Source organism: Apostichopus japonicus, chromosome 15 (genome assembly GCF_037975245.1).
Source record: "Apostichopus japonicus isolate 1M-3 chromosome 15, ASM3797524v1, whole genome shotgun sequence".
Classification (NCBI taxonomy): Eukaryota; Metazoa; Echinodermata; class Holothuroidea; order Aspidochirotida; family Stichopodidae; genus Apostichopus; species Apostichopus japonicus.
The window spans coordinates 9,997,153-10,025,122 of NC_092575.1; the positions used below are offsets into that span (position 1 = coordinate 9,997,153).

Consider the following 27,970-nt stretch of genomic DNA (forward strand, 5'->3'; position numbering starts at 1 on the left):
TGATATGAGTGAGATCAATCCCTGGTGCGCAATGAGAACAGCTGGTAACTGCATTGTCGGGCTATTTTCTTCGAGTTATTTGTTGGCGTGCACACAAATCGTCCCAAAGCGCTTTGGACAAATCTTTTATTACCGTCGACCAGCAGAGTAAATTTGATTCTGGACTCATCAGAATCTGCCAAGGTATACTGACGTAGTGACAAATACGATGTAAAGGGTAAGTTTATAAATAGTCATGTTTTCATTTCTTTTCCCCTTTTAACTTGTCAATGTCAGCAAAGATTTTCCTTCTTTTTTTTGCTTTTGGTCTTTTGCTTACAGCTGACTAGGATTCACACATTTTCTCTCATTCCAGTCATGGTTTGTGATGATACATTTATTATTGACATTCCACAGCTTGGGTAGCTTGGGTATGTCAATATTATTAAATCTGGCATGCGCCGGAAATATTTCAATATTGCTAGGCAAGTAATATTAACTCATCGCGACAAAATAACAGCAGTAGGAATTTACATATTAATGCACAGTCCACCAGAATGTGATTGTGAATAGCCATCTAGTTGAGAATCAACAAGATTTAGTCATGAACTATCATATTGAAATTCGCGTATTCATATGTACAAGGCATAGTATATTTTCATAATTATAAAACTATACTTATACATATAGAACAGTTAACCTGTCTCTCTTTCTAAATTACCGAAATTTCGAAATATATTATCACAATATATTATATAAACGTTCACTATGGGAGTTTATATTATTTAAAAGACATGAACATTTAAGCTGTATCTTTGTTAACTTAGTTCATTGATTTTTGTGTATTAGTTTTATGTATGGCTGAGACTGAGACATTGTTTTGTGATGCCTTCTTGACGAGGCTGAAACAAATTGTTTGTAATGCCTTCTTGAAGAGGCTGTACATGCCTTCTTGACGAGGCTGAAACAAATTGTTGGTAATGCCCAATTCTTGACGAGGCTGAAACACATTGTTTGTAATGCCTTCTTGACGAGGCTGAAACAAATTGTTTGTAATGCCTTCTTGACGAGGCTGTACATGCCTTCTTGACGAGGCTGAAACACATTGTTTGTAATGCCCAATTCTTGACGAGGCTGTAAATGCCTTCTTGACGAGGCTGAAACAAATTGTTTGTAATGCCTTCTTGACGAGGCTGAAACAAATTGTTGGTAATGCCTTCTTGACGAGGATGCACATGCCTTCTTGACGAGGCTGAAACACATTGTTTGTAATGCCTTCTTGACGGGGCTGAAACATATTGTTTGTAATGCCTTCTTGACGAAGCTGAGACAAACTAAGGAAGTTGTTTGCTGCAGACTTTGAGGGCAAAAACACCACTCGGAAATGACGTTAGTCATGCACAGTTATTTGATATAGCTCACTGAGGCTTAACTAAATTTGTAATACGTGGACTGTCTCAGCAGATCCCTGCATTGTAGATTTACTGTTTCTATGTATCTAAGATATATACGTTGCCATGGAGTAGTCTTAATGTGCAATGTCACACACCAGTGTTGTTTGTGATTTTGGTGTTAATTAAGTGTTTCTGTGCTTTAATAGCTTGTATACCATGTCATTCAAATATTAGCTAGTTATAAATAGAAGCAAAGCGATATGAGGTCACGTGACCAAGCCAACGACACGCCAACGAAACCAACTTTAAACAGCTTGGTTGTGAGCCTCTTTTTTATTTAAAATTACATAATTATATCTCACTTCCGGCCAGCTTCATCAAAGTTGTTCATCACGGGACGAAAAATTGCACTTTGGGTTTTCCAACTTTTGCTAAATATGTCTAATATTTTGCATGAGAAAAACATGACGTAATGACAACGGTTATCTGCGCAGTGCCAACCGAGCATCGGTCTTCACTTTGAATGAACAGCTTACAACGTTGAGACATTAAGTTGTCTAACAACCCTCAATGCGTGGGAATAAGAACCCTCCTGGACAGAATGTTCGAACAATTGTGGCAATTTTCAGTGCGCTAGTATATTTGGGGCCAATACTGAGGACCTTTAATATGAAATCATATTTGATGATAGCTAAGCGTCTCGTTTCTGGGGTTTTCCCCCTTCTATTCTTCTTCATTTTGTATAGCTGCATACTAACCAACTACCAAAATATGTATTTACAACAGGTTTGCATACAGTAACGATTAAACTCACATTTTTCAGGCTACAACTATATGAACAGCACACAATTAACTAACTTTACGAGTGATATTAGATATATTGTAAATTACACGATTACAGGCTCATTATTGAAAGGAATGATGTCTGAAATATATGTGTTCTTCGAAACATTGCCGTTTTTTACACGACGGCTTATAAACTGAAGTTATTGAGATGGATAAATAGATCTAAATGTGTAACCGCCTGTTAATAATACGTACAAACCATCGGAAGTTGCTCAACACAGCTGCAGGTCAGAACCCAGGTGTGGAAGCCCACCCTTTGGCCTTTTACAATCCTCAAAACGCTAATAAATTGGGAAAATAGTAACCGGTGACTTCTTTGAAGCATTTGGCCGAAAAACGCAAATAGTTTTGTGTACAATATGCACGAGTAACATCATGTTATTTGAAGACCTCGAACTTTAGTCGGTTCCACACATAGTTAATTTATGATACCGGCTCGTGACTCTAGCAAGTACACGTTTTAAAATTGGGGGTGGGGTAGGAGGGGGCACTCGGGCATATTTAATTTGGATGCAATTTGATAAATAAACCGTGTTCCACGGAGAATTGAATCTTACTTGGCCCCCAAACCATTCTTATTGGCTATTCTAGTAACTTGGTAGAAACAGAACGCCACTGGTCGTATACTAGCATAACATGTTAGGGTCATTACAGCAGACTTGGTCTTTACCTAAGTATGTGGACAACTTCATCTTCTTGTGGTACTTGGATAAAAGTAATTGTTTATTGACGTCACCACTGACGGACCTGCAGACTGAGAAGTTGTCAAGGTGTATATCATGGCTTGAGTACAACTGTACTTTGAAGCTCTAAACGATGCTGTTTAACAAGGAACATTAACGAGATTAATATATACCTTGCATACTGCGCAACACTATATCACCTTTATTGCTCTGTTCCAGGACATTAACGTACATCGTTATGGTATGCATGAGGTATAACCACCGTCTGCAATGCCAGACACTGAATGACATCTTGTTTCAAACACTGTTGTGCTCTCAGACACTTGGGGGTTTCATTAATGCTTTTAAGATCACCCGTTTGCATATAAACAAACACATTTTGAAAGCATTTTACTATGTCTGTGTGAGTTTACGTTCAGCGGACAGTGGCACGAACAACATTTCAGTCACAATAAATCCTGCATAATTTGAAGATGCCTCTGCAAACAATTTTGGCGATTACCAGAATGATAAAATGACATCAAAGAAAATCAATATGGATGATATTTATTAGTATTCTTAGAGAGCAAAACATATTAACAGACACCGTAAACTACGTCATAATGTTAAATCAGAGAGTATGTACAATACAGCTTATACAAGTAGTATATCGAACATAAACCAATATCCTACCTATAACAGTAGTAGCCATACTAGAGCACAAAACATTATCCTACCTAACAATAGTAGCCTATAAGAGCACAAAACATTATCCTTCCTAACCGTTTATAGTAGCCCTATAGTAGCCCTACTAGAGCACACAAAGAACCCCACAACAATAATATTAGAGCACGCACAGAGCATAATGTAGCTCAAAAGAATTCTAGATAAAGTTAAGAGGCTGATGTGAAACAATGTTTAGTAATATGTCACATTTGATAGCCTTGTGACCATGAAATTCCTGAACATAATAACACATAGATATCCATCTGAATCACGTCGAGGTGGTACAGTTCCGCACACACTAACTTTATCTTGCTGTCGGCGTTCATCGTATGGTCAACACAGTCAACTAAGAAAGGTTACTACTGGTCTAAAAGGTCATCGCAATTTAACATGCTAATCAGTGTATCGTGTTAAAAATTGCAAAACGTTTCAAAAATACTTTCAGAAAAATTCTGGCACTCCAAATTTTTCCCAGTATTAATTAGTAGAGTACATGAAATAACAATGAAAGTGTCTTCATGAGGTAAAAATGCTTCCCAAGATAGCTGTTATAAGCATGCGGAATTTGAGCCGGAGTGACCACTGACCATTTCATAGAACACCCCCACCCCCCCCCCCCCTCTACACACACACACACACACACACATATCTCCTCAATGTTGTCAAGTGCTATACAGTGTATCGATCTTCCAAAGTGACTGGAATACAAAGTTATTTGGCATTTCTTTCTAATAAATAGAAGTAAATATTTTAAGGTATAGCATATACGCCATATGATTTCCCATTGACTTACACACTAAATCGTCAAAGTTATAAGTTATGGGGTCTTTAAGTCTTTGTAGAAGTTAATTCTCACTAGCTAAAATCTACCCATCACATGAACAGCTGACACGTAAGCAATACCTTCAGTTTTCCGTATTACAAATATGAAGATTGTTTTACTCTGAGAGCAAACAAGCCTGCATGACTGCTCACCAGTAAATAATTGTCATACGCCGTTCTCGTGGAAGGCCTAAAGTTTTCTAGAATTGTACCCAGGTTTCGCGCTACAAGTACTTCCGTTTGTGTACTCTGACCAGGAAGTGGTTGTGGAACATAAGAACTCCCTGCTCTGACATGCCAAAAAAAACATAAACTGATCTTGTTTGATATCATATCGAGAGAGAAAAAGAAGTTTCCTGCTGTTTTTCGACACTTTTACACTTCGGCGAACATGATATCGCGACTATGTTGTATGAAGTACCGGTATGCCACATTAAGCATTTTGATGCGGGTAAAGGTGGGGATGGGTCGGGTGGGGAGGAATTGATTGGTAACCATGTTTGATATATGTTACATGAATGTAAATCAGGACATGCCAGAATATATACGCAAACTGCATTTTATGATTCACCAAAAGTAACTTCTAATTAGCACCACTTTCAAGATAGTCGGAGCAAGATTCTGTGTCTGCAAACGAATGTGTCGTGTATATCGGATTTCAAATCAATGCTAGACGCCCGCTTACAAAAAAAAAAAAAAAAAAAAAGATTTGCGAAAGAAATCATAAGAGAACGAACGTAATTGCCCTAGGTTTGTCATAGGCCATGCATGTCAGTGTCTTCGCTTAGAGGAACGAGTATACCTTCGAGATATGTGAGTAATTCGTCTGTAGGGAACAGCAGAACTAATTTCAACATTCAGATCGATATTTGGAGCTCCGTACTATTATCTCTCGGCAAAAGAATTATTCATAAATTATAATTATGTAAGAATTCACTACAAGAATTGTGTATATGAATTTCAAGTAAGTGTCTGTTATTGTGGGCAGAGATCCGCACAAAAATAGGCCACACAATAATATGCGTGTGATTGCGTTAATATCATGAAACATTTTTTTTTCAGCTTTCAACTATTTAGGATCAATAATTCAACCAGGGAGTTGTTCCATAAAAGCTCCCTGATTCAACACTGGTTGTAATATTGACACTTCGACAGACTGACAGACAGAGAGACATCTTGTCGCTCCGATGCCTCTTTATCAGTTTTGACAGTTTCGAACCAATTAACACACTAATTGTTTAATAATTGTTATCTTTGTATATATACACTCAGACGAATAGGTTCTAAAAGGACGTTTCATAACTGAAACAGATTTCGGGATGTATTAATTAATTTCGAATGACACGACATTTTTCCGTGTAGGAGTGTTAGGAATGTTAGCTCAGTGGTTAACGCCGGTGCCTTTCAATTATAAGGTCCCGAGTTCGTGTCACGCCAAGATTAATGTATGTTGTCCAGTTAGTTACAGAGTTGTTGACAATTCATAATCATGGACGTTAAATATGAATCAAAGAGACTGACTTCGGGCTTCTTCGCGAGTTCCTGCTTGCAGGAGGATCTAAACTACATACACATACAAACATTTCCGAATTGCTATAATGGTCTAATGACGTTCACCATTATGTAAGCATGCAGGTGCCTTGTAGAATGACACTTTCTTCTGTTAACCAAATCCCCCAAATAAACAGTGTAATGACATACTGTATATTGTCTCACCTGATATCTATTTCCCATATTTAGCAATATTCATCGACAGTGAAATGATGAATAGGTTCCTCTATGAAACCTATCGAGGTAGGCCTATATATTTCTTCAAGCGTTCCACGAAACTGAGTCAAAGTTTATTCTAGAAAAATCTTTGAGTCAATTTGAACCCTCTTTGCCTAACTAAAATGGAGACAAAGACCAGTAGAAAACAAAAACAAAATAGTGCATGCGTATGTATAATGTATGTTTCTTCCACGCGTTCACACCCGTCGATTTGCCAAAGTTACGATATCACGTCTATAAACCGTATACAAGTTGAGGAACATCTGATTTGACATGCATGTGTTATCAGATCCATGTATACTAACTCCCGACTCCCGTGTATATTTATTGACTTGTGTGAAGGTGGTCCAATCCATTATCTTGTTACATTCTTATCTTAAAGTAACAGTCCGATGGAAGATAATGTTACAACCCATCGGGCTGCTATGTCAACAACGTATGGCCAATGTAAGTGCCTTGCCAAAACTGTCTTTTATCATGGAGTCGTTATGGAAAACACCCTGATTTTATTCCTCCTTCCTGCTTTAAAGTTAGAGCAGGGAGTAGTTATAGTTGCTATCCATAACAACTCCCTGGTTAGAGGGTCATGACGTTTCGAAAATCGATCCTACAAGGATCTTCAGAGGCACACTCAGTGTGGCTTTTCACAGGCTCTATGCAGCAAGCAGTTTGCTGTTTTCGATTCCTTGCTGGAAGCAAATGACCCTATACGCAGTCAGGTTGTTGGTGGGTGCGTGTGATGGGTGTGTGTGTGCGTCATTTGCGTGTCTGTATGTGTGTGTGGTCTGTGACGCTTGGGTCCGCGATAACTCAACAACGGAGTGATGGGTATTGTCATTCTTGCTGTGTATATGCATTATAGTGAGAAGATGTGCCCTATTGTTTTTGGAGCGGACTTTATGAATATTAATGAGTTTATGAGTCAAACGTCAAAATCTTAACATTACAATAACTCCTAAACCTTAAGTTGTAACCAAACTTGGTAAACAGTTGTTGGTGAATAGCTTGTACATGTAGGCCCAATTTTTTGGGGGATCATATTGGCCTCCAAAAAATTCATTGCCCATTTTTGGGCCGAGTGTACCCAACTTTTCTGTCTACTTCAAATGCATTTTAGGATACATTCTTTCGGCCCGAATTTGTGTGGCTCAATACTTTAGGGATCATTTGGGCCGACAATTTTTGGGGTTGAAGGTTTGGAGACAAAAATATATTTTTGAGCCAGTTTGTTTGGGCCAAATATTCGTGGGACCACTTCCAGTAGGCGCAAAGTTTATCGGACTCAATGTTTTTGGGAGGGGCCAAAATTTAAAATTCCAGTAACTCCACAACCTTAAATCGGATTGTATCCAAAACTGGAAATACAGTTTCTATATAGTTAGTTCAATAGAGTTTGTAGATAGCTATTCTGGTGTTCGATATATTCAGCTTCAAATTATGCTTAATCTCTAGAATGCTTCTTTAAGACTAAACTGATCATTACGTGGTTCATCAGTGCAGGTTTTAATGTTAATTTTTATCAATTCTAATAAATCAAACCAAAACTTGTTTCATAATTTCGTATAAATATCAGACTATACTTGATAACATCATTTTTTCGTAACAACTTTGAAATGCATTGCGAAACATGTTACTGAGGACACAACGTCTTGCTCTTTCTTATTGCGGTTTGTTTTTATATTACATATGCATAGATGCTCAGTTAATGGTCTGCAAGTGAGAACAAATTATCCAACCCCTTCCATGTTTGAGCATCAGATGGTTAAAGGCTCAATTCTCACATATTAAAAGTGATATGGATATAAAACCTGGACTGATATAGTAGTGTTGCTTTGACGGCCTACCACATCACATCAAACTGTAATGTTCATCATGGCATTTACGCTTGTCTGGTTTTCATTTTATGGTTACAGTTCAGCTCACACATCATAATGTTAAGGTTCTACTAACGTTGTTTTCTGACACGAGACCTCGATACCTATATGTGCGGTACCGTTGATGTAATATTTACAAGGAAAAGTAACTGTCTCGCATCAATTCCATTTAAGTGGAACATTATATTAATTCTTGCTACTATATGTACCTTATATATGTACATTCCACTCTCGTGGAACCCAATGGCCTATACAGTACATAATGTGGAAGCACAAAGAGAGGTGTAATATCCGCTTCTCATTCGGCGATATTTGGTGACCTGTTTATGAGTATGGACTTTTTTGATTAGCTTACTTTGAATAATAAAATATTTCGCTGTTAAACACACCGTGTAACACAATGGCTTTATGTCAAAATTCTAAAGTTCGTTTATGATCTTTTAACAGATATACCACACTCTAACATTTTACAGAAAATTTGAGAGTTGAATTTGATTCAATTTCGATGCAATTCGATCATAAAAGTTCATTAGTTTGACTAGTCAACTTTCATTTCAAATAAGAAAATGAAAGTGATAATTTCGATTTTGTTTTAATTTGATTTCTACTGTGTGAGTAGGCTCGTAATAATAATAACAACATGAAAAATGTGTGGACGAAGACATTTTGAGAATGGAATGTAATTTATTATTAATTTTCTTGTGCACTTTCATTCGGTTACCAAAAAAAGAACACTTACGTAGGCCCTATTTCTTTGCGACTTTTCAATGGCATTACATTATTCAAGTAAAGTGAAAAGTAAAAGAGGGTCAAAACCATTTTGAAAAGCTAGCAAGCGTTTCCATCTGATACTAAATCTTGAATAGAGTCAGGACCATTGGGAAAGCTAGCTAGCACTTCCACCTGATACTAAATCTTGCATAGAGTCAGGACCATTGGGAAAGCTAGCAAGCGTTTCCATCTGATACTAAATCTTGAATAGAGTCAGGACCATTGGGAAAGCTAGCAAGCACTACCATCTGATACTAAATCTTGAATAGAATCAATACTCTTTGGAAAGCTAACAAGCATTTCTCTACCTGATATACTAAGTCTCTTATTAGGTCCGTTACGTACGTTATCGTATTATTTTTGTGTTGGATAACATTTCTCTCTCACCATGCACTTCCCCATGATGATTGCAGCTAAATGAGTCTCGTTCGTGGTTTTATTAACATCCAACGGCATAAAAGTGAGAATTGTAAAACTAAATAGCAAGTCAAGCAAAACATTGACTTTGCAACTGGAAGAAGTTGAACAAACATAATTACTTTTGAGCAATCTTCACATTCTCAGTACGGCGCATACCGTTGCAGCTGCCTTTAACTGTCCATAAAGACTTAGTAAACGTTTTCTTAATTTACAGAACAAACGAAATCTAATAAAATGATTATTTTCCAGTTGGTTGTTTTGATTCATACCGCCTTCGGCAGTATTGTGGTAATTCAGTTTTCTATATATAGTTTCCTAGTTATGCAGTCTTCTGGTTTGGCAGTCTTCAACAGTTTTGCAATTTTTACTGGAGTTATTGTAACTTTAAAAAGTTTGGTGAATGTTCATGTTTATTAGTAATGTGAAGTAACACCATCACCATGAACTTATTCACACACAGAGAAAGATAACATTCTCACAAAAGATTTTGCTAGTATGTGATGTGAAACTTTAAATTCAAAGTACATTGACAGCTAAGTAAACATTCCAAGCCAACCGCCTTAAAGGGAAACTTGGAACAAGGTTATGAGAAGAGAGTAACATTTTGGAGATTATTATGAGATCAGAGACCAACCATGTGATCTTTTTCCTGGATTAAAGAGGGGATTATCTAACAAACTTTATATGATGATTGTTATAGACCAAACCAATTATAACGTATATCTCCTCTACCAGTCTCGAATATGAATTGTCTGTCACCAGAATATCAAGTTAAGTAATATTTTAGATAGTATTCTAACTTTGAGATGTATGTCGTGAACTCGGAAAGTGTGTGGACTACTTAACATTGGTCAACTGTGAACTCATCCAGTCCCATAACGATGTAAAAGAGGTAGCGGTTCCATACGGTAATTATATTTAACCCGCACTATATCCTTTGGTATAAACGTTTTATCTGCGTGATATCTTACCAGCGATCATATATAATTCCCAGGGGTGGGGATGGGGTCGTATATTAAACGCACCGACGTGTTAAAACTGACACTATAGGATTTCTTCCATTATGTTACCATTGACCTTCAATTCAACTGTGTTCAGTTGTTTGAAAACAAGTTAAAAACCCACATCATTAAAATTCCGTTTGGGAAAATTTGAACTTTGTTTTCGTATGTAGGCCTATCACTCAATAAATTCGAATTTAAAATGGCTGACAGCCTTTTTTTTGTAAGATTAGGTAAAATTTTAAGTGTTCTGTTCCAAATAAATAAAATGATTCTCAAAGCAAGCGATAAGTCACGAATAAACCGTAGCTTTATCTCCGGATATGCTGATCATGATAAAAAAAAATAAAAAAATCTTAGCTTGAGGAACTGTGTGATAAACATTGTGTTTCCTTGGCTCACGCGGCTTTACAGTCCAGGACATTTTTGACTCGGCGTGAACATTCCCTGGCGAAGCGGCTACCTGCCAGGCAGGTCGTATGGCCAGGGTTAATGGATTCGTGACACTTGCCACGTGAAGAAAACGGAACAATAAATTGATAGAGACAAGTCGGTACCTGAGGGATGTTAAAATGCTCTCAAATAAAATATAAACGATACATTTCAACTTCTGAACAATTGATAGAAAGTTGTCATGTCATGAGGAAATGAGACGGAAGAAAAACGTACTTTTATCTTTCGCTAAGTTGACATTCTCTGGTAGGAGAAGGTTCAAGCCTATGCCCCCCCCCCCCCCCTAGAGGAAGCCATGGATCCAAACATTAAGGCTATTGTTTGCTGGTAGTTTTAAGATGATTCATTGCAAATACTGACAGCTAAATGTCTCAATTATGTGCCACATGTTTCCTCACAAATGATAGATATACACGCATAACCTAGTTAACGACATCTCCACAGAGGGAGAACAGCGGATCATGGTTATTTTGATTGAGTGAGTAGCAGACTTATATAATAGATGATATTTTGTAAATCCTGGATCTACCCCCCCCCCCTCTTCCCCTCCACCCTGCAAGACTGAAGACATCACAAAGGCATGTATTAGAGTTGCAATATTTCGTTATTGATTCCTTGTATCCATTCATATCCTCGTTTCTTGATAAGGTTGGTAATTGGGAATGTGTTATCCAAATACACAAGCAGACTGTCGAATTGTATAGAAACTGTCACCGATGAATATGATATATCTTCAAACAATTTTGTTTTCTTGTCTTTGTCTCATTCAATTTTCAATTTAATTCTCCCTAAAGCTGTCCTTTTTGCATTTGTAAACCTATGGTTAGCCTAATACCTAATTTAGTTATTCATACAAAATATGATTGCTTTAAAGTAATAGACTGGAGGCTCTGTTATACCATATCTGTCCGTTAAAGTAATAGATTGGAGGCTCTGTTATACCATCTCTGTCCGTTAATGTAATATATTGGAGGCTCTGTTATACCATATCTGTCCGTTAATGTAATAGATTGGAGGCTCTGTTATACCATCTCTGTCCGTTAATGTAATATATTGGAGGCTCTGTTATACCATGTCTGTCCGTTTATGTAATATATTGGAGGCTCTGTTATACCATGTCTGTCCGTTTATGTAATATATTGGAGGCTCTGTTATACCATGTCTGTCCGTTAAAGTAACATATTGGAGGCTCTGTTATTCCATGTCTGTCCGTTAATGTAATATATTGAAGGCTCTGTTATACCATGTCTGTCCGTTAATGTAATATATTGGAGGCTCTGTTATACCATGTCTGTCCGTTTATGTAATATATTGAAGGCTCTGTTATACCATGTCTGTCCGTTTATGTAACGTATTGGAGGCTCTGTTATTCCATGTCTGTCCGTTAAAGTAATAGATTGAAGGCTCTGTTATACCATGTCTGTCCGTTAATGTAATATATTGGAGGCTCTGTTATACCATGTCTGTCCGTTTATGTAATATATTGGAGGCTCTGTTATACCATGTCTGTCCGTTTATGTAACATATTGGAGGCTCTGTTATTCCATGTCTGTCCGTTAAAGTAATAGATTGAAGGCTCTGTTATACCATGTCTGTCCGTTAAAGTAATATATTGAAGGCTCTGTTATACCATGTCTGTCCGTTAATGTAATATATTGGAGGCTCTGTTATACCATGTCTGTCCGTTTATGTAATATATTGAAGGCTCTGTTATACCATGTCTGTCCGTTTATGTAACGTATTGGAGGCTCTGTTATTCCATGTCTGTCCGTTAAAGTAATAGATTGAAGGCTCTGTTATACCATGTCTGTCCGTTAATGTAATATATTGGAGGCTCTGTTATACCATGTCTGTCCGTTAATGTAATATATTGGAGGCTCTGTTATACCATGTCTGTCCGTTTATGTAATATATTGGAGGCTCTGTTATACCATGTCTGTCCGTTTATGTAACATATTGGAGGCTCTGTTATTCCATGTCTGTCCGTTAAAGTAATAGATTGAAGGCTCTGTTATACCATGTCTGTCCGTTAAAGTAATATATTGAAGGCTCTGTGGTACCATATCTGTCCGTTAATGTAATATATTGGAGACTCTGTTATATCATGTCTGTCCGTTAAAGTAATAGATTGGAGGCTCTTTTATACCATGTCCTGTCCGTTAATTGTTGACTACGGTGTACCATTATAATGCAGCAGATACACATACAGGTTAAATATACATGCGCATAGCTTATTCTGTTGGAAGTAACCATTTTTAAATTTTGGAAAATGAAAGTATTGGTTTACAAGGACCGCGACCAAATAAGGCCTGGATAGATGGTAGATCAGGGCTTGTAAATCTCAGGTTACCTGTTCGATCCAGTTCTAACCACAAAAGACTTTTACAAATTGTTTATAATTTGTTCACGAGGTTTTCCGTTGTCGTTTCACCCGGGCCAATATACGTTTATAGGTTTTCGCAAAGATTTTCCCCGCTTAAAATTTGGTTCAAAGGTTCAACCTTTGAAGAAGGCCGTGTTGAATCCTGTTTCAATGGCGCAATTGCTCACCTGCACACACTTTAGAGATAATTTATTCCATACTCATTTCATACCTTTCGTGATCAAATCTGGTTTCATTTTGTGGTTTGCACCAAGAACTGCAGATTTCTGTCAGCAAATTTATGACTTCTGCCACCGTACAGTTATATATGGACAGACATTATAATATAGTACATATAAAGTCAACAGCATGGATACGAGGATAAGTAAGAACTTTCCCTTATGGGCAGTGGCGTAGGAAGGAACTTTTGAGTGGGGGGGCTGAAGACTGATGGCCGGCCTGGGGGAGGGGTCTAAGGGGAGGGGGTGTCCCCCTCCCCTTTGGATTTTTTTTGCATTTCCAGGTGGCCTCAGATGCAATTTGGTGCAATATAGCATACTTCAACCCACCCACTCCATTTTGTATATAATTTTGCATTTTCACCTGGCCTTAGATGCAATTTGGTGCTCCAAATGAGATTTTTTTCTCATTTGGAAATGAAAAAGGGGTTTTCTGACTTGCGAAGCGGGGGGGCGGAATGATACTTCCGCCCCTCCACATTTTTCACTGGGGGGCTGGCGCCCCCCAGCCCCCCCGGTTCCTACGCCCTTGCTTATGGGTATCAGTATCAATGCTCCAAAACACAGAATATCAATACAAGACAAACAAATAAAAAATGCCAAAGCATGACGGGCGAGCGTGCGACTACTAGCGACTAAGTTTACTTTAGATATGGTTACCCCAATCATGTGGCTTTACTAACTAATTTTGCCTTTTGATGTGATTTGGATTCTGGTATCACATGTATAAGCAATCGAACGATCTAATTCGATCTAAAGTTAGGTTATAGAGTTACCGTCTACATCTGTGTGTTTTTACCATCATGAGCGAAAAGTTTAAATCGTGCCTGTCAGTTGAGGTCATATTCCAAACACATATTTAAAGTTTTTATTAGACTTAAGCTTATTGAATTACGACTTAACGTTATGCAAGCTATTGAAAGAAAGTATAAGGTCAAAATGATATACTCGAGAATTTAGGGATGTCTAGTGATACCATCTTGGTGCATTGGTTACCAGAGAGAATCTGACATGCATACCTTGAACTATATTCTAGCAGTAAAAACTTGAAATTACATCAAAAGTCCATGACTATACATGAGTGGAAATGATGCGATCATTCATTTTATATAGTTAATATGATCAATTAAAATCACTTAAGAAATGTCCATAGCACAGAAAATCTACTTGTTTCAACGCAGAAATGGAACTTCAAGCATATGGCGCTGCAGCCCCCCCCCCTCCCCTCCCCCTCCCAAAAAAAGATGAATAAACAAATTAAGTATTGCAAGGTAAATGCTCGAAGAAGATATTTTTAACTTTTTAATCTCATATGTTTTGCTGAAATGTATGCTGCTCTGATTAAAAGAAAAGGTTTTAGTAATGACGCGAAGTTAAGATCGATCGTGAGAATGATCACACACAAGTTGTTTCTAAACATGGCGTATATCTTTTGTGTATATGAAATGAGATGGCCTTGACCATGAGCCTATTGGGTTATAACCTAGTATTGTTCAAGTTGAAGTCTGCAGTGTTACATTTAGCTAGTTTCGTTCTCCTTGATGCGGTGTCGACTTTTCTCTCTACCTGTTTCGGTTATTAAACTTACCCGCAGGCGTTTGTTCTCACTGTTTAACCATTAACAAAGGGGTGTTTTTTGCTTGGTATGTGGTACAATATCACCCTCCCAGACAACCTGCTAATTTCATTTCTATAAGTTTTCTTACGTATCATAGTTCTCTAATCCATAGAATATCAAACGGTCAATGTTATGTTGCCGTCGGTGAAGTCTTTTAGCTTCAGGAGTGAGGATTTTAGGATCTTTGGTTGTCGTCTGCACTGAGTAAGGAATTATATCGGATTGTGTAAATTTTGCAATAAGTATCTATAAGGTACGTGATAAGATTGTAATCTGTGTACAAGGTTACGTCTGGCCCTACATGCGGTTGTATGTAACTGGTGAATGTATACATATAATATTGTATAAAAACATGTTATTCTGCGTGTGACAGCGGAAATATTCATTTGCAATGTTTTCCCCGTATTCATTACGGAGAACTGCTTAACTGGAACAACACGTTTCCTTTTTCTTTACTTTGTCTAGATATGAATATTTGATATTTTCAGTTTCGGGGGTTTCTCATTTCGTCGAAATATTGCTTTATCACGAAGATTGGATCTTGTTTGTTATACTTGTATATCAATATTGATTATAGGTATTCTATCAATATTTCGAGGCACGGAAAGGAGAATACACTTAAAGACATAACGCTAGAAATAGCCAGATACTGCTAAGTTGGCAATCTTGATTCTCCACACTCGCTGAATACATTATAGTGGAACTCCAATCATAAGGACTTAGGTAAAGTACTTTATAAGAGCATTCTTCTGGCAAGGCTAACATTTGGCACCTACAGTCAGTATTTGAAATTCACAAGGTTACTTGTTCTCCTACTGCATGGAGAACTAAAGGTTATACTTGTAAAATTTACAAGTTGTGCAAAATGACGGTATGACAAAGAGCCATCTTGATTGAAGCGCCCGCAGTCATATAACATTACTGCAATAGTTTTAGTTATCTTTAGTTACATAAATATGTTATTGATTTATTGATTGATTGATTTGTTTGTTTGTTTGTTTGTTCTGAACAGACCTGAATGTCGTTGGTATCTTGGTCTACGGAGACGTCTTTATCATTCTGCCGAGTAGTGAAAAGTTGATATATATTATCATGATTGTCTGTGGGTGCTGCAAGAGGCTGTCGCTGCAACATGACAATCATAAAGACTTCTGTCTACCTCAGGTAAGAAGAATATTTAAGAGAAATATTTATTCAACGTGTTGGGATCCACCACCATAACCACCCCCCCCCCCGGCACCACCATCTCTCTCTCTCTCTATCCCTGTTTCTTTTCCTTACAGGATGACTTAAGGCACAAACCTAACGTTGACTTATTGTCCGCCGTTCAAAAGCACTTCTGGCAGTTGAGGTTGTATTTCTATTCCACTTTTACTAATTAGAGAAACGATCCTTTCCACAGCTGAGGGTCATCATTGAAAGTGGCTGGACTATATAGTCTATCATACAGACCATATAAGGTCATTTCCTCGGATTCAGCTAAACTTCAATAGAAACACGTATAACACTTTTATGGCCTCAATTGTGTAATTTACACTACAATGTTGTCTAGGTTGAATGTCATCCAAGTGTGCTTTGTTGTTCACATGAACACTTTTGGTTGAGTTATTAGAATTGGTAAAACAATGGAGTTTACATTATACCATTAGCATATTTTTAATGCTGAACAGCTATATATAGAGAAACATTTTCCAGCACTCACTTGTTTTTCATTTTCTTGGACTTTGTCATGACAAAACTAAAACTGCGTCTAAATGTCGACCTTTTAATCTTAATCGTGATTGCGTAAGTATATACGTACTGTAGTAATCAATGTTAATTTTGTTTCTTTTGTTTCTTTAATTAAACTTAAACGGTTGAAAAAACAAACTATGCACTCTCAAATTTAAAACACTAACGCGTAGATATTATAGTATATATCATAAAAGAAGATATTTATGTTTTACTCAGAAATAAAACTTAAACTGTCCCCTAAGAACACCAACTAAGAGACGATTTGTGTTCAGATCTAGACGGAATCAGGGGACGACGATTCCGTGGCTTACCGGTAACTAAATATTAATCACGTGACGATGGTTAACCGGGCCTTACCGTGTTGTGATAAAGTCAAAGCTAAGGTCCAGTTTAATTCGGAATCCCTTTGTAAACTTTGGCTATGGAGAGCGAAGAATAACAAAGATTACGTATAGAGCAATAATAATTCATATTTGGAAATATATAGCCTTTGGCAGTGAAGTGAAACAAGAGACGGGAACCGTTACACGATGGTTTCTACTAGTATAGAAAGTTACGTGCAATACCTGTATTTATAGGGATTTCAGGAAAACAGATACATGCCAACAATTTCTTGAGAGATGAGATTATTTACGGTAATCGTGTGGTAGGTATGATCATATTCCCGGTATATCAGAATATAAACTTAGAATTGTTGAAAAAATTCAGGTTGGTCACCATTGGTGTCAATATTTCCTCCGTGGCTTTAAAGGGCTATTCCAGTGGCTGAAATTGATGGCTTGATGAAGATGCTGGTAATTTTCTAAACCTTTAGGTGAAAACCACATCCTCATAGTATATTATATCGCAAAGAGATGCATTTCTTTTTCAAAGTTGGTGGTAGTTTCAGATTGAACTGGCAACAGCAAAGGGCACGACGTCATCGCGTTTGAACATGTTTTGTTGGTTTTTTTCCTTTGTAATATTTGACTCACTTGTTCACAGAGGAAATGATATTTCTACCAATAAAGTTGTATTTTGATGAAATTCTACATATAGAGGGAAGCTAAACAAACATTACAATGTATCAGGTCCCAAGGATAAATCGACAAGAAGATTAAAATAGAAAATTAAAGCATTTGACGAATATTTGCCGTTATGACATTACAGGCCCCTTGCTGTGATGCATTCCAGGGAATCACCATCTAGGGTTCAGCCAGTCAAACTAGATTCCATTCAATCAACTACATCTCAAATTAGGAACTAGATTTTTGAAGTGGGGTCTTAAACTAACAGTGTGATATATATTACTTTTACATATAAGTGTCCGGCCCACTGTCTCCTACCTTTAAGTGACCACCAGCTCACGTGATTCTTAAACTATCTTTCAGAAAAAAATCTAGATAAGATGCAATGATGTATATATTGGTTTTTCTATCGCCATGAGAGAACCTTGACTGTGACTTTCAATAATGTATATGCTATATTGTGTTATATCACTTAATGTTAGAGTATTTATTCTTTTAGGAGAAGTAATTAGTAGACTAGTCTACTTCGTTTCTGCGACGGGGGCAGTCAATTGTTGCCAATTTACATCTTACTAAAATACGTTGACCTTATAGAAGCCGTCATTCTTTGATAAAATGAAATTCTAAGAAAGAGCAGTAATAACATTTTCATAAGCAAGAGTGCGACGTCATAATCGTCCTTTTTTCGTCGTATATTGGAGACGATATAGCTGATAACCGCATCATATATGGTTTACATCTATTTATGTATCTAACTGTAATAACCTGCCTGATTATGCAGTACGTAGATATTCAATACTCCGCTCTAGCAGTTTAGTACTTGCAAATACAAACACGGTTCTTGTGTTAATTCATAACAATATTCCGCAATAAAGTACGGTAAAGTACTAGCGGTGCTTTATGACGCCTTTCTAATGATATAAGGAAATGACTTTGTATCATCAGGCTGGGATTATATGCTGATATCGATAGGATGACATACAAATTATTGATGAAGGTGCTTCCTGCTAATCTATTTGCGTCCCATCAGTATAATGCCACACGATATTACAGCTCAACCCCACGGAATATCATATTTTAGTAACTACAAAGAAAACACACGTTATATGAATGAAAGCATTGATGAAAATTTGATGAAGAAGAAAGAAAAACAAAATATCAAAATATAGATAACTAGTCCTAAGAATGCGCACGCAGGTATAACATTCCATGCCATGCGATGGGGGGGGGGGGGTGTTGCGGTTACCGCTGCCAAGTTTACAACAAACGTCAAACGAACTATGAGATATGCCCGTATAATTTGTAATTAGATCACGCTATCAGTTGAAAAGAAATGTAGATTCCATGTTACGTAATTTCTAGCATACAACAACCATACCATTCTAATGCTACAGCCAGATTGTACTTCTGACCTATGTCCGTTACGGGTATTGGTTACCTTTCAGCTTGAATTCAAAACTTCTGACTTTTCATTTCACTAGTTCTATCGTGTTGATTTACCACAGTATACATGCGAGAGAAAAGTGTTTAGTCTCCCTTCCAGTCGTTTGCACAATCACTTAACATGCAACAGTCTTTTTCAAGCCATGCAGATAAAATTGTGAGTAATTTCATCCATGTCGTTGACGGAATCTGTCTCGCCAATATACAGAGCATGTATTGTAATATAAAGTCATTTAACCGTATAGGGAATGCTGAAAAGGCTGCAGTAAAAGATAGCCGCCTTTTCTCTATTGAATTCATCTCCCAAGAACAGACGCATTTAATAGAGATAATTCATCACAAAGTGTGAAATAGTGAATTGTACGACCCGATGAGTGCATTTCTTTATATCATTACACAGTACATCTTTGGCGTAAAACTGTTCAAATTGATTTCTTTAAGAACGAATTTTGTTATGTTGTAGAACATTAGTGCCACTGTTATCAGTCGAGGTTATAAATTGCACTTTTTAGTTCTGAGACATAACCAATTGAAGAGGCGAGGCTCATATAAAGTGATTGGAATACACAGTCCAATACACCGACAATAACGTCAGTTCTTAAAATGCAACACAAAACTCTATATTGAAAACATAATTAATGACCTGAAACGACGTTTTAACAATGTGTTAACATTTTGTCAAAAAAAAAAATGTCTTGGATGTCATCCATGTGTGATGATATTCATATGAAGTTAAATGAATATGTTTCGGTTGAAGTTATTAGAATTTACAAACTAATGGATTAACATTAAGACCAGCACTGAGCAGCCTACGTCGTCATCAATTTAGCCTTAAAGGAGCAGTCCAGGATTTAACATATTTTATTTAAAGGTGAATAAGCTGAAAATCGGTATATAGCTAGAGATATAGCACTAGCACTCATTTCCCTCCTATTTCCTTGGACTATAACATACCAAGAGTAAAATTTTGATTTTGAAGTCATCTAAGAAATTGTTTGCGATATGAGATCAGTGTTTCCTATTCACAGTGTTGTAATGAAGCAAAATGCAATCATGATTGAGGCACTATAGACAGATTCAGATTGATTAATCTTTAGTGTTACAATTATCAGAGATTTTCGTGTTTATTAGAATTGTAATATGCCATGATTGTAGTGTGTGAAATGCAATAATTCAACATTACAGGCCCCTGGTTAAAGGTCTACGGACACCTACGAACAACATTGTCCTAATCACTCTAATAGGCATTAATCATCAAATCATGAAAATAGCTGCAACTCCCATTAAAATCCATCAAAGATTGACCAGTTTACAAGTCTTTTCTCAAGTTTAGTTTTATAACTTTTATTAATGAATAAGCATTAGCTAATTATGCACATTGATGATGTAAAGAGAATGATATGCCTAAGTTTCTGTTATGTTATCCCTTTGTTTTCACAACCTTCGTTTCAAGAACACTACAAGCACAGCTTTCTGGCATAAGGAGCATAAGTTTTTGAAATTTTTTTTTTTCTTTGAAAAAAAGGAACATCACATTATTCAAATGATATTTGTGGGCTTGTAATTAGGGATTAACTTATTAAGGCCTAAACTAAGAAATTTTGATGAGCGCAACATAGGTTGCACATATTTAATGAATTTCCCAGATTTATCAAAACTTCAAATGTGTGTATCTTGTAAACGAAAGAGCTTGTCAAAAAATTGTCGCCAGATTTTGAATGCGATTATCACACACAACAAATGTACTGAATTTGGGGCAAATTGGATACGTGTAGTACTTTAAGCTGTCATGAACTCTGTTGAACAATAAACTTGCTTGCAACTTGACCAAGGACAAAGAATATAAGGCCTACATCATCAACTGGTCCGTGTTAACAAAAACACTGAAATATGGATAGGCTTCAGATTACCTTCAAGATTTAACGGTGTCTTTTACTCCATTTAATTAAATTTAAAGGACATGTTAACAAATATGAAAGACTGGCATGATAGAATGCCCTAAGGAAATAGAACTTGTATAAAACAGTAAATGGATTTTGACCCAGTAAGTATGCCTGATATGACAAATGCACTAAATATCTATTAAAATGGTCCTTTCAGTTTATTGTAATATAAGAATCGATTTAATCGACAAATTAAGTCGTGCCTGAATTGCCATTTCACTTTCTGTATTACGGATGACATACAATAATGTATTACGATGTTTATAAATAGGCCTTCATTAGGATACATTAGGATATATTAGGATTAGTGAATTGTCAGGAGTTGAAAGGAAAATTATATATATATATATATGTATATATATATATATATATGTATATGTATATATATATATATATATATATATATATATATATATATATATATATACATATATGCGAGGGTGGGGATAAAAACGGAGGGGTGACACTTGTATAAAGCTATTAGCAATGTTATCACATCATTGCGCGTAGACTAAATTTATAGCCTACATATGTCTCAAAATGGACTTATTCACTTATTGTAGTGTAGGACTCCCACAGCACCTACATAGGAGTAGTGCTGCAACGCCGATCTTAGGGCCACCCCCCCCCCATACCCTCCCTCCTTTGTAGAAGACTGCATCCGTCGCCCCTGTGCAAGGTTAAGGCTGGAAGCTTTCAACTGTTCTCGTCTTCATTTGCTTTGAAGTGCGTAATATTAATTACATAAGAGAATGAGGTGCAACAGCAGTAAAAGCGACTAGAATGCTAATTTTACTACTTTTTTTTTTATAAAGGTCAATTATTGTGTCTCACGGGCATGATCATACGGCGGTCCATATTTCGTCTCTAACAATGTTTGTTATTAGGGATTATAGGATCAGACTATATTTATATGTATGTAACACAATATCTCGTATGCACAATACAGATAATAGAAAGTCGCGGTTTCCAAACCAATAACAAAAGTATGGTTTATAAAATCTTCAGTAAGTTCACGTCACCCCTGTGCACACATAAAGGGAGAAAGAAATGGGGGAAAAAAAGAGAACAGAGGAAATATATCAAACTGCGAAAAGCCCTACATTCGTAACTTAACACCTGCCGTTTATGTTCCTTGACACAGTTAAACAGTCGCCAATAACATGACCGACATAATTATTACAAACTACTTCTATACTTAAACAGTCGCCAATAACATGTCCGACTTAATGATACCAAACTACTCCTATACTTACACGTGTACTGGGAACGAATAACACCAATCAAATGATTCATTATTTATTATTACATTTGTTAACCCCATAATTTGACCGATGCCCACACTGCATTCTAAGAAAGTCGATAGTTTCGTTACTCGACCGGTTAATGATTTTACAAGACACAAGGGTAAAAAATGAAACCTACTATATAGATATTTAATATGTGAGAGATTAGGATGGACTGCCAACGACATGACGCGGACATATATATTATCCGCCCCTCAGTAGTAATCAGCATGTCTCGCAATGGATTGTGGGATAATAATCAGGTTGAAGTTACTGACTGACACAGCTCAGCGGGTTTGCAGTAACTCATCCTCTTTCTTCACTTACAATTACTGATAGAATTCACCATGATGTCAAACTACACAACCGCTGTGCAAGAAAGATTAAATAATTGATATGCACTAAGAGTATGTTTGGCTGGGAAAAGGAATTCAAATCGAAATGGTTTTCCCGCCTTTTTTAAAGCATTTCTCAATCACCGTAGCAGTATTAAGTTGAAGAAGTGGACTAAATAATGTTGATATTTCCCTCGTTCTTAACCCAACCGCCCGCCCATATAGGTGTCAAAGTTAGCATCACACAACTAAAGACGGTCATGCTGAAAGTATGACGTTACTATATTACGTCACTAAAGTACATTATAACTTAAAATCCAGTCATATCTAATATTTCTGCCAGCGTAAGTTGTCTTTTTTTTGTGAACAGGTCATAATTTGGTATTTAAAATACTTTTTGATATTAATTCAGACAACTCAAATCACTATTGATTTTATTTTATTATTTCTTCTTATTATTTGTTATTTTCTTCTCATCAGTGGAGATTTACCCCTCTTCCAGTCTTCTTAATATTCCGCATAATCGAAGCTGTGGTGCTGACAGCTGGTTTCTTCTACGGGTTTGTAATCTCCGCGCAATATAACATGGGCCTCGGACAGTTCGTGTACCTTACCATATGGACATATAATATTGCTACAGTGTTCCACATATCAGCAGCTGTGTGCACTTTCACAGCGTACTGGCAAAGAATCAAGAGGCGTGTTTCCCGTCCTGGTAAGTAACGCATCTCTCATTTCCTTCTGTTTTTTCTTTACCTTGAATAACATAAAAAGACGTCGTTATATTTATCTTTAAGAAGAAAGCAGAATAAAAATGTTGAAAAATTATCCGCAGTTGCAACAGCAATGATAACATTCATATGTTGAAAACCACTGCAAGGGTTACCTGAGTGCTTCACGTATGCGTCATTGATTTTTTATTTCTATTCATGCACGGCATCCAATCAGGCGCGAAATGATCACAATCTCAGCCTCCAGTTAATCGCTCCCATTGTCTTACACATTAATCTCGTCACGTTCCAAGACCGCTAGAGCGAAGGTAGCAAAGACGCATGTCCTACCCACCATATGATAGCTGATGACCTGAGCAGCGCTTTCAACTTGTGCCACCATGACCATTTAGATTTTGAGCTAGAAGAGCTCAAAGTTTAGCATAGTGCTCCCCAACCCATCTGCCAGCTCTCGCTGCGGAATCTTCTTGTTTCACCCAAGATTTTTTTAAATGCCTTAAATCACCTTGAGTCCACCAGATTTATATTTTTAGACCATCAGTAGTTTATTTCATCCTATTCAACATCCAAGCATCAAAAAAGAATGATGATGACTCATAAAATGCCCCCCCCCCCCCAACAAAAAAAAAAATCAACACAGTAGGTCCCTTTAGGCAATTTTCTGACGGTAGTCCACAATACGATATAGATATAGGTTCTTGGTTTCGTTGAATTTAATGGATTGATGAGAACCTGTTTTCTTTCATTCGTTCTTTCTGCATACAGATATCAGAAAAATTGTTTTGTATATTCGATTTAAAGTTAACTTCTGTATGAATTAGATCTGTTGTTTAGCGCTCTAAACGATAAACGTATACATATTCATTTATTTTTGAGGATTTCTCTAAGCCAATTGTCCTCCCAGTTTTCTCGTAGAGAAGTGGAATTTTTGAATGATCAATTCCTGGTAAATCGGGAGGTGCATCAAAAAATGTGAGAAATAGAAAGCTAATCACGGTGAACTCTGACTAGATGAACTCAAATCACTATAAAATGTCGAAATTTAACTAATCGTTCTTGAGAACACATTTCGAGTCGTGGATCAAGTAACCAGTTGTGTCTTTTTTCTCGTCTCTCAATATACATGTATTTTCTTACACGATTCACAGATGACGGCAATGGAAATTCGACAGAAAACGGAAGTTGGTTCGGAAAGGAAACAAATGGTTATGAACCACTCAACAGAATCCATATCCCTTCTTGGTTAGCCAAAATGACGTGGTTTTGTTTTCACGTATCGCTAGCTTGGAGTCCAGTAGTTGCAATAGTTTACTGGTCCTTTCTGCACGGTTACCTCGATCTCAATTCAAAGGGTAAAATATTTTATAATATTCAAATCCACGCAGTGCCTGGAGCAACGATGATTATGGAGCTGATATTATCTCCAGTACCTGTGAAGATGGCGCACTTCTTCTATCCGTATCTCATAGGAATCATCTATGTAGTCTTCAATCTCATTTACTGTCTTTCAGGGGCGTTGGATCCAATAACCGGAGAAAACGAAATTTATATCTTTCTGGACTGGATTGATGAACCGATGATGTGTTTACTTAGTCTTCTTGTGATATCGGTGGCTTTAATTTTCGTTTATTGTGTTCTAGTTGTCATTAATGTTGCTAAACTGAAATTTTCCCAATGGATTGATTCACATCGGGTGGAGGTGGAAAACCAAGAAGAAATGGAGATAGGTCCATCAACTACCAATGACGTTTAAACAGTTGAATCAAATTAAGGCTGAACACTCAGGAGTAAAGAAGACTCTGGTATTAAAAGGACATTAAATTAAAATGGACGATATTATACATAAAACACAAAATGTAGGTTAATGTGCAAGACCATGTACACACACACACACTTGCATATTCATGGCGATTTATTGGCTGATCAGCTTAAAAGTAGAGCCTATACTATCCCTCCTGCAATATTTCATATAGACATGGGTTGGTGTTTAACCAGAAACTCACCAATTACTCCAAGAATGTTGAATGAGTGATATTTCGGCTCCTGAAATATGTTTTGTTTATCTTATAATCGGTTTAGCCTCATCTTTTGTTTTCTTTTTTATACCTATATTATATTTCATCAGGTCATTAAATCTCTCAGGGAGTTTTTTTTATATAAAAGCTTTAGAGTGGTATTAAAAAAAAAAAAATGTTTTTGTTGCCATGAAACTATGCGTAAATTCACATTTATGCGTATTACAGAACGATCAGACTATCGATTCGCAACTACCCTGACTTTTAAATAAGTACAATGATGCCCGTGTGGTATCGTGTTTAATACCGACCTGGAAATACATGCCTTATACATTTTCTCAACTATTACAAAACTTCTCTTAAGTATCATAGTTTCATCAATTTCTTTTGAAGGAATTCATTTTTGGTTCCTTGCTGGATGCTAAGGAACCTATGCAGTCAAGTTGGCGTATGTGTGCATGTGTGCGTGTGTGTGCGTCTGTGACACTTGTTTGGGGCTGCGATAACTCAACAACACAGTGATGAATATTGGTCATAGTTGCTATGTATATATATTATAGTGAGAAGGTGTGCTTTATCATGTTTGGTGCTGACCTTATGAATATTAATGAGGTTATGGGGTCAAGCGAAAAGTCTTTACATTGCAACAACTCAGCAACCTTACGTCGTATCAAGTTGCAGCCAAACCTGGTGTAGCCTACAGTTGTTGGTTAATAGTTGGAACATGTAGGCCATCTGGGGTCCGGAAACATACTGGACCGGCTGGACCAAAATTTATTTCCACCTCTAAAACATTTTGGGACACATTCTTTGGGCCGGAATTTGCAGGGGCCCAAAATGTTTGGGAACATTTGAGCTCACATTTTTGGGATTCAGGTTTTCTGGGGAAAATATATTTTTGAGCCACTTTGTTTGGCCAAATATTTTGGGACCATTGAGGCGCAAAATTTGATCGGGCCCAACTTTTTGGGAGGGCTAAAATTTTAAAATTGCATTAATAACTCCAGAACCTTCAATTAGATTGTATCCGAATTGGAATACAGTTGTTGTTTAATAGCTGGTACATGTGGGCATAAATAGTATTATATTGGGTGATGACATACAACATTCTAATATTCCATTAAGCAAGGAACCATAGTGCCCGTTGGGCTATTTTTTAATCTACTTGTATTGTTACTATACTTTCAGCAATTAAAGGAATACATTTAATTTCTATTATCTTCAGAAATTCTTTCGAGGGGAAGTGGTGATGATGAGGGACTTTTAAAGTATTATTCAATAACAAAAATATCATATCATATACCCTCGTGCATAACTGCACTATTCTTATGCGGTATGAAACGATGTAATGAATAGAGCATGCGCACTGACCAGTAATCTGTCAATTGCTTTGATTCAGTAAGTCGCATACGTACACAGTTGCATGTTACGCAAACCGGAGTATGTTCACTGCAAGAAGTCAAAGTACTATTGTATAAAGTGTACATTTAATACGTCTTTTAATGTAGATACATTTTATTTTTTCTGATTTTCCACTAATTGAGTTGATGCCAATGTACTGTAACATAATCATGATGTAACAGTCTAATGCTTTGACATTTGATCACAGAAAATACCAAGAATGATGTAGAGGGAACAAATTGTTTCGAATGCTTTAATCTTTGGTTGGTTGCATGCATAACATTTCAAGGTTGTCAACCTCTTATAGGTTATGGAACTAACAATGACATAAGTTACTTAACATACGGTACTTGGACGGTACAAGTTAATGCTAATCGACTTGACAATCCAGTAGGATTGGTCTTTGGTTTCTATGCTCTAACTTGAGTAAGTTTGCTTAACATATCCCATGACATTACGATCAGTAGAGTGCACTATGCGGCGGGGGGGGGGGGGGGTTGGGGTGTGGGAGGGGGAATGACCCTACCTCCCATCGTCATTCTGCCGGGGGAAAATTAATTTTAACCGGGATGGACAAGACGACTGCTAGGGGTGCAAAAAGCACCCATTTTCAACCCTACAAACTATAAAGAGTATTTATGAGCACAGCTTTTCTTTTAGAGCTAATTGTAGACCTAATTTAGAGCATTAAATGGAGGCCTTTCTTTCATGGGGAGGACCCCGGACTCTGGCTCTTTCTTAATCAAACGGGGGAAATTGAGTAAGCCCGATCCCCCACCCACTCCCCCCCCCCCCCCGTGTCCATTTTTGACATCTTGCGCACGCCACTGCCTATGATCCTCCTGATATGAAAAAAACATATGTTGGGTGCTAAGGAGAAATTGAACTTGTACAACTTAATAAGAAATTTTCTCTACAAATAAAGGACGAGCTACACAACGGTCTAGTGGTGGTCATTGATGGGGTGGGAAAACAGTCCCTGGTCCAGCCTCTCCTATCAGAAATTGTTCCACCCCGTTCCTTCATCTGATGGACACATACAAAAATTATATGGTTTAATAACATTTTTTTTTTCAGTGGGCGAGAAGACTAAACATTTACAATGAGTACCACAATCTCCTCAGATCCAATTTCATCT

The 27,970-nt window shown here is 37.0% G+C and overlaps 1 protein-coding gene across 2 annotated transcripts; it reads left to right on the plus strand.

Moving 5' to 3' along the window:
* On the plus strand, positions 1–27,082 carry LOC139981228 (protein rolling stone-like). 2 transcript variants are annotated; one of them, XM_071993448.1, is made up of 4 exons: positions 1–217; positions 15,950–16,101; positions 23,166–23,400; positions 24,565–27,082. In XM_071993448.1, exons 2-4 carry the CDS (start codon positions 16,030–16,032, stop codon positions 25,167–25,169), a joined length of 912 nt encoding a protein of 303 aa, XP_071849549.1. In that variant the 5' UTR covers positions 1–217; positions 15,950–16,029; the 3' UTR covers positions 25,170–27,082. The 2 variants fall into 2 exon arrangements, with proteins under 2 accessions (XP_071849549.1, XP_071849550.1); XM_071993449.1 differs by lacking the exon at positions 1–217 and adding an exon at positions 15,442–15,660.
* The last annotated feature ends 888 nt before the right edge of the window (positions 27,083–27,970 follow it).